Below are 12,668 nucleotides of genomic sequence, written 5' to 3' on the forward strand. Positions count from 1 at the left end.
AAAAATGCTCAATATCAATTATCAGAAAAGGAAAGCAAAAAAAAATACTATAAGATATCAACTCACTCCTGTTAGAATGACTCTTATTAAAAAGTGTTAGTAAAGCTGTGCAGAAAAGGGAATGCTTGCACACTGTTGGGGTGAATATAAATGGGACAGCCATTATGAAAAACAAAATAGAGATATCTCAAAAAATTTAAAATCAAACTATCAAATGCAGAAAGTGCAATATTGGATACATATCCAAAACAAAATCGGAATGAAGAAACATTTGCAACTCTATGTTGTTTGCAACACTCTTCACAATGGCCAAAACATAAAATCAGTGGTTCAACATCTAATTAGTATATAAAGACAATGTGGTGTATATACACAACAAAATACTATTCATCTTTAAAAAAGAAAATGTTTTCAATTACATGATTAATCTGGAGGACATTAGTTGAAGTAAGGCATAGATATTATTAGTTATAATTTCACTTACAGATGGATTCTAAAAAACTTAATCTCATTGAAGTAGAGAGTAACATAGTGACCACCAGATGCCAAGGTATTCAGAAAGTGAAGCTTGAAAATAAATCTGTCAAACAATACATAATTATAGTTGGGCAGGAGAAATAAGTTCAAACAATATGTTCTACAGCATAGTGACTATAGTTCATAATAATGTATTTGCATTTTTTTAAAAAATTAAGACAATATCATGTGCTCTCACCACAAAGAGTTAACTATGTGAAGCATTACCTAAAATTGAGCATTTGACAATGTACATAGACTTCAAAATGTAATGTTTTACAAAATAAATACACATTTATTTATTACAGATGGTAATGGTATGAAAGACACTAAAAGGGCAGGTGTTCGGGCTGGGCACAGTGGCTCACACCTGTAATCCCAGCACTTTGGGAGGCTGAGGTGGGCAAATCATGAGGTCAAGAGATTGAGACCATCCTGGTCAACATGGTGAAATCCCGCCTCTACTAAAAAGACAAAAAACTTAGCTGGGTGTGGTGGTACATGCCTATAGTCCCAGCCACTTGGGAGGCTGAGGCAGGAGAATCGCTTGAACTAGGGAGGTGGAGGTTGCAGCGAGCCGAGATCGTGCCACTGCACTCCAGCCTGGTGATACAGCAAGACTCCGTCTCAAAAAAAACAAAACAAAAAAACTTACATTGATAAGCAAACTCTCCAGTTAAAATCAATTTTTCTTTCTTTTTTTGAGACAGTCTCGCCTTGTCACCTAGGCTGGAGTGCAATGGTGCAATCTCGGCTCACTGCTACCTCCGCCTCCTGGGTTCAAGCGATTCTTCTGCCCCAGCCTCCTGAGTAGCTGGGATTACAGGTGCATGCCACCCCACCTGGCTATTTTGTATCTTTAGTAGAGACAGGGTTTCACCACATTGGCCAGGCTGGTCTCAAACTCCTGACCTCATGATCTGCCCGCCTCGGCCTCCCAACGTGCTGGGATTACAGGTGTGAGCCATCACACTTGACCAAAAAACAATTTTTCAAGTGCATTAAAAATAGCAACTTTCTCATCAAAACCTACAAAGTAGCATGTGAAATGACATGGCATTAAAAAAGTGAGAAAATTGTAGCTATAAAACAGAAAAAAAGAAGTGCTGTGATGTCATACAAAGTTGGAAAACACCTAAGACAAACCTGAAGATAACTGGAAAATAAAACAAGCAGAATTTTGCTTTATATTCAGCAAGATTCAGGTTTGCTGCCTAAAAAAAGATCCTCTCCACATAAAGAATCAATGTTTTTTCTTTGTCATTTATATTTTACATCTCTGACTTAAAGTTACAAAATAACTCTAGCAGGAATATTTACAGATTATAAAACATCTGTTACTCGGCAAGCACTGTCATGTTTTTTGCTACATTTATATATTAAAACATCCTCATGACTTATGAAGCCTCCTTAGTACTTACCTGAATGTTATGGGAAGTCAGGGACCCTGAACAGAGGGACCGGCTGGAGCCGTGGCAGAGGAACATAAATTGTGAAGATTTCATCTTAATATGGACATTTATCAGTTCTCAAATAATACTTTTGTAATTTCTTATGCCGGTCTTTAATCTCTTAATCCTGTTATCTTCATAAACTGAGGATGTACATCACCTCAGGACCACTGTGATAATTAACTGTACAGATTGATTGTAAAACATGTGTGCTTGAAAAATATGAAATCAGTGCACCTTGAAAAAGAACAGAATAGCGACTTTTATGGAACAAGGGAAGACAACCATAAGGTCTGACTGCCTGTGGGGTCGGGCAAAAAGAGCCATATTTTTCTTTTTGCAGAGGGCCTATAAATGGACGTGCAAGTAGGAAATATATCACCAAATTCTTTTCCTAGCAAGTAATATTAATACTCTGGGAAAAGAATGCATTCCTGGGGGAGGTCTATAAATGGCTGCTCTGGGAATGTCTGTCTTGTACAGTTCAGATAAGGACTGAGATAAGCCATGGTCTCCTGCAGAACCCTCAGGCTTACTAGGGTTGGGAAAACTCAACCCTGGTAAATTTGTGGTCAGACTGGTTCTCTGCTCTCCAACTGTTTTCAGTTGTTTATCAAGACAATACATGTACTACTGAACATACACCCTTATCAGTGGTTCTGCTTTTGCCCTTTGCCCTGTGATCTTTGTTGGACCCTTATCAGAGGTTCTGCTTTTGCCCTTTGATCTTTGTTGGAACCTTATTAGTGGTTCTGCGTTTGCCCTTTGCCCTGTTCCCTCAGAAACGTGATCTTTGTTAGACCCTTATCAGTGGTTCTGCTTTTTGCTCTTTGAAGCATGTGATCTTTGTACCTACTCTCTGTTCTTACACCCCCTCCCCTTTTGAAACCCTTAATAAAAACTTGCTGGTCTGAGACTCAGGCGGGCATCATGGTCCTACTGATAGGTGATGTCACCCCTGGCAGCCCAGCTGTAAAATTCCTTTCTCTGTGTTATCTCTATTTCTCAGCCGGCTGACACTTATGGAAAATAGAAAGAACCTATGTTGAAATATTGGGGGCGGGTTCCCCCAATACCTGAACTGGCTCAATCAACAAATAAATTTACTTCTGTCAATTATAAAAAGTGAAAGGAATAATAACTTAAATAGGCTTATATAAGGTTCTTCAATTAAAAGAACAAAATAGAATGTTTTAATTCAATAAAACAATACACTAATTGTGGAACTACATCTAAAAATTATTTTGTGTGCCCTACTAAATTTTATAAAAATAGTTTATATCTTTGACCACTTCACATAATGAAAACCTCATAAACTATAAAAGAAAAAAAATTGTAAGAAACAACAAAAAAATGTGGGCTATGCATGAGTACCAATCAAGTAAAAACAAAATTTGCATAAGATTTTGAACCCATAAGCCATACTATTTTACAGTAATTCAGTAGAAAGAGTATAGATTTGCTTTCTGCATTTTTGAGGTTTATAGTTTTCTAGTAAATTAGTTACCTTACTAAAATGTTTTGTTCCAATATTGCTCTTTTCTTCTGAAAATAGGTACAAATTTATACTCACACAAACATGCTTACTTACTCCATGATTTTCTTACACCTAGGGTTTAACTTAAGAGTAATGTATGTATATATTTAACTTTATGTAAGTCAAAACTAACAAGTCTGTATGTGTTTGCAGGCAGAGAAACAACATGTTCAAAAATACATATAACAATTTTTTTAATGCTTATTTAGGACTCAGAATGTGTGGACTTTATTTATACTTCTATATAATTTTTAGCATAACCATAAAAATAGCCCTGTAGTCAATAACAATTGTACATTAAAAAAAACTAAAACTGTAGAATTGGTTTATAATACAAAGGATAAATGCTGGAGATGATGGATACTTAATTTTTCCTGATGTAATTATTACATATTATATGTCTGTATCAAAATGTGCTATATATGGCATAAATATACACATACAATGTATCCACAAAAATTAAAAAGTATAAACTTAGATGAGAAATAAATATTTAACCTATGGGAACATTCTTTAACCTCCTTGCAGTTTAAAGTCACTGGCAAAAGGGATTACTAGAAATGTTTGTCCATTATGTTACCAAATAGTATGTTACCATCTTTTGCCTACACCAGTGAGTAAAGTGAAATAGGTTAAAGTTAGTGGCATAATAACTTTATTAAATGCAGTTTTATAAATGTTAAATAAAATTTTAATAAAATATTAAGTTCACACATAACTTAAAATTTTAAGAATGTACATTTTATTACATAAAAGTACAATTAGTAAAATAATTTACTAATTTTAACTAAAATTTAAAATGCTTTTTTCTCACTATAATGCAGAATATTACCCTGAACACCTACCTCATGTGTCACTTATATTAACAAAAAGAGCCTCTCCACTTAGATTTTTATGTGTCTTACATTTTAATGTCCTTACCCTTCCATAAAAAAGATCATAATGCCCAACTAATAAAAAAAAATTCTCCTATCTCTGATGCAACAATTAGTCACAAGTTGAATACAATAGAAATGAAGAAAACAAGAAGAGTTTTGAATTTTGAGAGTTGAATTACATTATTCATGTTGCAAATAATCTGTATTTTTTAAGGAAAAAAGTATTATTTTCAATGTAATTATAACTTTTCAAAAAATTTTCTACACCTTTTAAAGTTATACACAAATAATTTATCTAACAACTTTAGTTCTGGATTATTTTTTATACTCAGCATTCTGATTTACTGTAATGTCTGAAGTGTCAGTGCCTTAGATATTTCTGAGTTATCTGATATTTACATAGACTTAATTTTAGAATAAATATTGTTTTATATTTACCGCATCTGCAAAAAAAAAAAAAATCTATATATATATATATATATATACAGAGAGAGAGAGAGAGAGAGAGAGAGAGATGGAGTTTCACTCTTGTTGCCCAGGCTAGAGTGCAATGGCACGATCTTGACTCACTGCAACCTCTGCCCCTCCGGTTCAAGCGATTCTCCTGCCTCAGCCTCCTGAGTAGCTGGAATTAAAGGCACTCACCACCATGCCTTGCTAATTTTTGTATTTTTAGTAGAGACAGGGTTTCGCTATGTTGACCAGGCTGGTCTCGAACACCTGACCTCAGGTGATCCATCCACCTTGGCCTCCCAATGTGCTGGGATTACAGGTGTGAGCCACTGCGCCCGGCCTGCAGAAATATATTTTAGTACTAACTCTCTGGTGTTTTCTAAAGCTATAGATTTTGAAAAAATGTGTTTTTCTAAATGTATTACATTTGCAGAGTTTTTCTCCCATACAGATTCACTGATGTTGAAAAAACTTTGAGCAACTGCTTCAGGGTTTTTCTCTAGTACAAAATGTATATGATAAGCTTTATGATACCAGTAAATGTACTACAACCCTCTTTATGTTTGTAATCTTTGTCTTCAAAACGAATACTCTTCTTCACTTTAAAGGCTTATATTTTCTTAAAATCTTTAGACAGTAATTGCATTTATAATGCTTTTATTAAGTACCAACATTCTGATATTAAGATGTCAACAGATATTAATGGCTATTTTACACTCTTTATATTTGTACAATTTTTCTTAAGTATAAATGCTTTCCTGTGCAATAAGGTTTGAGCCTTAATTAACAGTATTGCCAAATTCTTCACACTTGTAGTTTTCTCCAGTATGAATTATCTTACATACAATGAAGTGTGAAAACCATTTAAAGTCTTTGACACATTCTTTACATTTCTAGAATTTTTCACCAGTATGATTTCCTTTATATTTAGAAAAATTTGAGGTGTTGTCAAAATCATTATCACACATTCCAGTTTTGTAGTTTCTCTCCAGTATGTATTTTTTTATGTTTAGTAAGGTTTGCAGATTGGTTAAAAGCTTTGTCACATCTCTCACATTTATAGGGTTTCTCTCCAGTATGAATTATCTTATGTTCAGTAAGTTTTGAGGATCGGCTAAAAGCTTTGCCACATTCTTCACATTTGTAGGGTTTCTCCCCAGTATGAATTCTTTTATGTGTAGTAAGGGATGAGGAGTGTTTAAAAGCTTTGCCACATTCTTCACACTTGTAGGGTATCTCTCCAGAATGAATTTTCTTATGTTCAGTAAGTTTTGAGGATTGGATAAAAGCTTTGCCACATTCTTCACATTTGTAGGGTTTCTTTCCAGTATGAAGTTTCTTATGTTCAGTAAGTTTTGAGGATCGGTTAAAAGCTTTGCCACATTCTTCACATTTGTAGGGTTTCTCTCCAGTGTGAATTCTCTTATGTGTAGTAAGGGCTGAGGAGTGTTTAAAAGCTTTGCCACATTCTTTACATTTGTAGGGTTTCTCTTCGGTATGAATTTTCCTATGTTCCGTAAGATTTGAGGATCGGTTAAAAGCTTTGCCACATTCCTCACATTTGTAGGGTTGCTCTCCAGTATGAATGTTTTTATGTTCAGTAAGTTTTGAGGATCGGTTAAAAGCTTTTCCACATTCTTCACATTTGTAGGGTTTTTCTCCAGTATGAATTCTCTTATGTGTAGTAAGGGTTGAGGATTGGGTAAAAGCCTTGCCACATTCTTCACATATGTAGGGTTGCTCTCCAGTATGAATTTTTTTATGTGTAGTAAGATTTGAGAACTGGTTAAAGGCTTTGCCACATTCTTCACATTTGTAGGGTTTCTCTCCTGTATGAATTATCTTATGTGTAGTAAGGTGTGAGGACTGGTTAAAGGCTTTGCCACATTCTTCACATTTGTATGGTTTCTCTCGAGTATAATCTTTTTTATATTCAGTAAGGTTTGAGAATTGGTTAAAAGTTCTGTCACATTCTTGACATTTGTAGAGTTTCTCACAAGTATAAATTCTTTTATGTTTAGTAAGCTTTGAAGATTGGTTAACAGCTTTTTCACATTCTTCACATTTGCAGAAATTCACCTTGGTATAATTTCTTTCATGTCGAGTTAGGTGTGAAAGCATGCAAAATGATCTGCCACATTCTTTACATTTGAAAGGTTTATTTTCCATATGTTTTATCTTATGTCTATCTGAATGTGAAAATTTATTAAAGACTTTCACATATTTATCACATTGAAACATTTTGCTCTGCATAGTTGGTAAACATTGGTTAAGTCCATTATAATCTCCCTTGTGCACCTTACATTCATCCACACTTTTACAGCCTTTTAACTGAAAATTATCATTTCCACATTTTTCATATCTTCTCAATGTCACTTTTTCAAAAGAATCTTTTATGTTCTGCTCTGGCCAAAACTCTTGGGCAAAATGAGAACACATTACTGAAAGAAATAAAAATAACACATTACTTTACAGACTCAGATAAATATACTTCCCAAACCTAACTTATAAAATTACACAAACTACATAAGCAAGATGGCACCACAGGCCATAATTAAGTGTATGCGTTGCCCCAGGTGAGCACAATGCAAAGAGCCACATAGAAAAAAAAAAAAAATTCTGTCACATTTACCCAACACAGCTTTTTCTACTCCCCAATATAACATAATGTTTTCAGAAGTAAATTACAGCCAGGTGCAGTGACTCACACCTGTACTCCCAGCACTTTAGGAGGCTGAGGCGGGCGGATCACGAGGTCAGGAGTTCAAGACCAGACTGGCCAACATAGTGAAACCGCATCTCTAATAAAAATAGAAAAAAAATTAGCCAGGCCTGTAGTCCCAGCTAATTGGGAGACTAAGCCAGGAGAACTGCTTGAACCTGGGAGGATAAGGTTGCAGTGGGCCAAGATCGCACCATTACACTCCAGCCTGGGTGACAAAGCAAGACTCTGTCTCAAAAAAAAAAAAAAAAAGTAAATTGCAAACTTCAATTATTTACATATAGAGGAATACCTGAGAGTAGATAATTTATAAAGAAAAAAGGTTTATTTGGCTCACAGTTCGGCAGACTGTACAAAAAGCATGTGCCAGCATCTGCTTCTGGTGAGGGTCTCAGGAAGCTTACAATCACAGTGCAATGCACAGATTAACTGGACACATCACATGGTAAGATACAAAGCAAGTGTCAGGTAAAGAAGCCAGGTTTTTTTTTTTTTTTTAAATGAACTAGCTCTTACTTGAATTAACAGAGTGTAAACTTACTGATTAACAAGAAGATAGTGCCAAGCCATTCATGAGGAACTCTCCCTCATGACCTAAGCACCTCCCACTAGGTCCCATATTCACCTTCTATCAGGACCCAAATCAACAATGATGATTACATTGCAATATGAGGTTTGGAGAACATAGACATCCAAGCCATATCACAGACCAAATAGGCTTAACAGACCTGTACAAACCTTTTCAATCAAAAGCAAGAGAATACACAATATTCTTATTTGCACCTGGTGTATTCTGTTAGGACACAAATCAAGTCTTATTAAATTTAAGAATGCTGGCTGGGTGCATGCCTATAATCTCAACACTTTGGAAGACCCAGCTGGGCCAGAAATTTGACATCAGCCTGGGCAACATAGCGAGACCCTGTTCCTACAAATAATCAAAAAAATAGCCAGGCATGGTAGCAGCCATGGCACGTCTGTAGTGCCAGCTACTTGGGAGACTGAGGTAAAAGGATCACTTGAGCCTGGGAGGTTATGGCTGCAGTGAGCCAAAATTACGCCACTGCACTCCAGCCTGAGTGACACAGTAAAATCTTCTAACAGCAACAACAAATAAATTTAGGAAAACCAAAATTATAAACATTTTCTGACCAAAAGTGAATAAAACAAAAAATTAAAAGGAAAAGTAAAATTGGCAAATTGAAAAATATATGAAAATAAAACAGTGTTCAACATATTCTTGGCTCAAGGGCCAAAACACTTAATTTTTCAAAAATGTCGATGCAACCAAAAGTGGTGAACAAATTCAACATAATCTCTATAAAAAATGCATTAGCAGTGGCTCATGCCTATAATCCTAGCACTTTGGGAGGCTGAGGTGGGCAGATTACCTGAGGTCAGGAGTTTGGGACCAGCCTGGCCAACATGGTGAAACCCCTTCTCTACTAAAAACACAAAAATTAGCTGGGTGTGGTGGCATGTGCCTGTAGTCCCAGCTACACAGGAGGCTGAGGCAGGAGAATAACGTGAACCCAGGATGCAAAGGTTGCAGTGAGCCGAGATAGTGCCACTGCACTCCAGCCTGGATGACAAAATGGGACTCCATCTCAAAAAAACAAAAAAGGTATATACACACACACACACACACACACACACACACACACAATGGATTACTCAGCCTTAAATAAATCTAGTCAACATTTTAAGATAAACTTTGAGAATATTATGTCACCTGAAGTAAGCCAGTAACAAAATGATGGATACTATATGATTCCACTTATGTGAGATATCTTAATTAGTCACACTCATAGAAAGTGCAAGGGTGTTTGTCAACGGCTGGAGAGAGGATTAAATGGGCAGTTGTTAATGGGTATTGAGTTTTAGTTTCACAAGATGAAAAATTTATAGAAGTCTTTTGCATAACAATACAAATATACTAAACATGGCTGAAATGTACAGTTTTTTTGAGACAGGTTCTCACTCTGTCATTCAAGTTTGAGTAAAGTGGCACAATTATGGCTCACTGTAGCCTCAAACTGCCAGGCTAAAGTAATCCTGCACCATCAATCTCCCAAAAAGCTGGGACCACAGGTGCACACCACCATGCCTGGCTATTTTTAAAAATTTTTTGTAGACAGAGAATCTCCATACGTTTCCCAGGCTAGTCTCATACTTTTGGGCTCAAGCAATTCTCCTGCCTTGGCCTCCCAAAATCCTGGGATCAAAGATGTGAGCCACTACCATGCCTGGCCCTGAAATACACACTTCAATAGATTTTAGATGGTAAAATTTATGTGGTTTTACAATTAAATTTTTTAAAAGAAAAAATGGAAAAAATACAGAATTATAAATCTTTACATGAATTACCTTCAAATCACAAAAGTGTTTCTCTCACACAAAAGAAATATATATTTATTATTAAACACATGGTGAAAATAAGACTATCTCACCGGGTGTGGTGGCTCACGACTTGTAATCCCAGTACTTTGGGAGGCCAAGGCAGGTGAATCACCTGACGTCGGGAGTTGGAGACCAGCCTGACCACATGGAGAAACCTCGTCTCTACTAAAAATACAAAAAATTAGCTGGGTGTGGTAGCGCATGCCTGTAATCCCATCTGCTTGGGAGGCTGAAGCAGGAGAATCACTTCAACCTGGGAGGCAGAGGTTGCAGTGGGCGGAGATCACACCACTGCACTCCAGCCTGGGCAACAAGAGTGAAACTCCATCTCGAAAGAACAAAAAAAGACTATCTCCATGACTAATCACTTAGACAAGATAAAACAATCATTGAAAATCAGCTAAGAAAGAATACATACAAGATAAGCCATAACCAAAATTGGGGTCATATTCATAGATAAACACACATATGTAATCTGATTGGGATAGATATGTGGCTGATTTATTTCTTAATTAAATCCCACAAAGTGTACCAACAATTGCAAATTGTCTAAAATGGTAAAACAAAAAAACAATAAACAGATGTCAAACTGAAAAAACACACTAATACGGAATGGCAAAACCATAGTAAGAGAAACGTTTACTCATAAAATCTTGCAGGCAACACTGATGTAGCATTAAAAATGATGTGTCTAGGCCAGATGCAGTGGCTCACATCTGTAATCCCAGCACATTAGGAGGTGAGGTTGGCAGATCACAAGTTCAGGGGTTTGAGACCAGACTCGGCAACACGGTGAAACCCTGTCTCTACTAAAAATGCACAAAAATTAGCCAGGTGTGGTGGCACACACCTGTAATCCTAGATACTCAGGAGGTGGAGACAGGAGAATTGCTTAAACCCGGTAGGCAGAGGTTGGAGTGAGTCAAGATTGCACCATTGCACTCCAGCCTGGGAAACAGGAGCAAAACTCCATCTCAAAATTAAAAAAAAACAAACAAAAAACAAAGACAATTTTGGGCCAGGCTCTGTGGCTCACACCTGTACCAGAACTTTGGGAGGCTAAGGAAGATGGATCACGAGGTCAGGAGTTCAAGACCAGCTTGGCCAACATGGTGAAACCCCATCTCTACTAAAAGTACAAAAATTAGCCAGGCATGGTGGCATGTGCCTATAGTCCCAGCTACTCAGGAGGCTGAGACAGGAGAATCACTTGAACCTGGGAGGTGGAGGTTGCAGTAAGCAGAGATTGTACCACTGAACTTCAGGCTGGACGACAGGGCAAGACTCTGTCTCAAAAAAAAGACAGAAATTTTACGTCTTAAATATATGCTATTGTTACACAAAACAAAACTGCTGTAATCCAACTTTAGAAGCAAAAAAATAGCCTTACATTGCTATATATATATCTATATCTATCTATAGAGATATAGATCTATATCTCTATAGATATATCTATAGAGATATAGATCTATATCTCTATAGATAGATATAGATCTATAGATCTCTATCGATATAGATCTATAGATCTCTATAGATAGATATAGATCTATAGATCTCTATAGATAGATATAGATCTATAGATCTCTATAGATAGATATAGATCTATAGATCTCTATAGATAGATATAGATCTATAGATCTCTATAGATAGATATAGATCTATAGATCTCTATAGATAGATATAGATCTATAGATCTCTATAGATAGATATAGATCTATAGATCTCAATAGATAGATATAGATCTATAGATCTCTATAGATATAGATCTATAGATCTCTATAGATATAGATCTATAGATATCGATCTATAGATATAGATCTATAGATAGAGATCTATAGAGATCTATAGATATCGATCTATAGAGATCTATAGATAGAGATCTATAGAGATCTATAGATAGAGATCTATAGAGATCTATAGATAGAGATCTATAGATAGAGATCTATATCTATATATAAAATGTTAAATATATAAAAATATATATATTGCAGAATATGGTTAGAGTGTCTGATATATAAAACAAATATCTGCAAATAAATTATATTATTTAGATACAGGCTGGACAAAATGGGTGCAAATCATAGAATTATTTTTTCCTACATCAAGCCTAAATTTATAAGTAACAGTTTTAGAAAATATGGAGTGCCTACAAATTATCTAATTTACTTTAGACATTACATGTAAATTCTAGCATATTGTTCTAAATTTCTAAATCTAAAATTACAGACAAAATTGAAACAGAAAATGGAGAATAAAAATGTATAGCAGGAGTGAAATTGGTAAGATGGGAGAATAAAAGGTGCCCTATTTTGTTATCTCCTGCACAGCAAGACAATTTGTCAGCCATCCCTGACAAAAATGCCTTTATGAGATTGCCAGGCATCATGGCTCACACCTGTAATGAAAGATACATGGTATATTAAGTTTAGAGAATTGCTTCAGGTTAGGATTTCAAAATCAGCCTGAATTATGTATGTAGCAAGACTCCATCTCAAAATAAGTGCCTTTGAGAGCTTTGAGATCCAGAGAGAGAGGGAGTTGTGGAACTCTGATAAAGCCTAAGATTTAAAAGTCTTCTTTTCAGAAGGCAGGCCCTCATTCAGGTGCAAACTACAGGATCCCTGTTCTTAACTACAGACTAGGAAATGGCCCACCCAACTTGGTCCCACTAAGAATTCTGAACTTACTATGTAACCATCCCAAACTCCTCC

The 12,668-nt window shown here is 35.9% G+C and overlaps 1 protein-coding gene across 1 annotated transcript in view; it reads right to left on the bottom strand.

The window, feature by feature from the left end:
• LOC100985080 (zinc finger protein 91) overlaps window positions 1-12,668 on the bottom strand; it is a 254,457-nt gene that overhangs the window by 222,915 nt on the left and 18,874 nt on the right. Inside the window, 2 exon segments of the mRNA XM_034946629.4 lie at window positions 5,624-5,816; window positions 5,818-7,276. Of these exon segments, the coding sequence (XP_034802520.3) occupies window positions 5,624-5,816; window positions 5,818-7,276 (1,652 nt within the window).

The sequence above is a fragment of the Pan paniscus genome, chromosome 20 (genome assembly GCF_029289425.2).
Source record: "Pan paniscus chromosome 20, NHGRI_mPanPan1-v2.0_pri, whole genome shotgun sequence".
NCBI classification, from domain to species: Eukaryota; Metazoa; Chordata; class Mammalia; order Primates; family Hominidae; genus Pan; species Pan paniscus.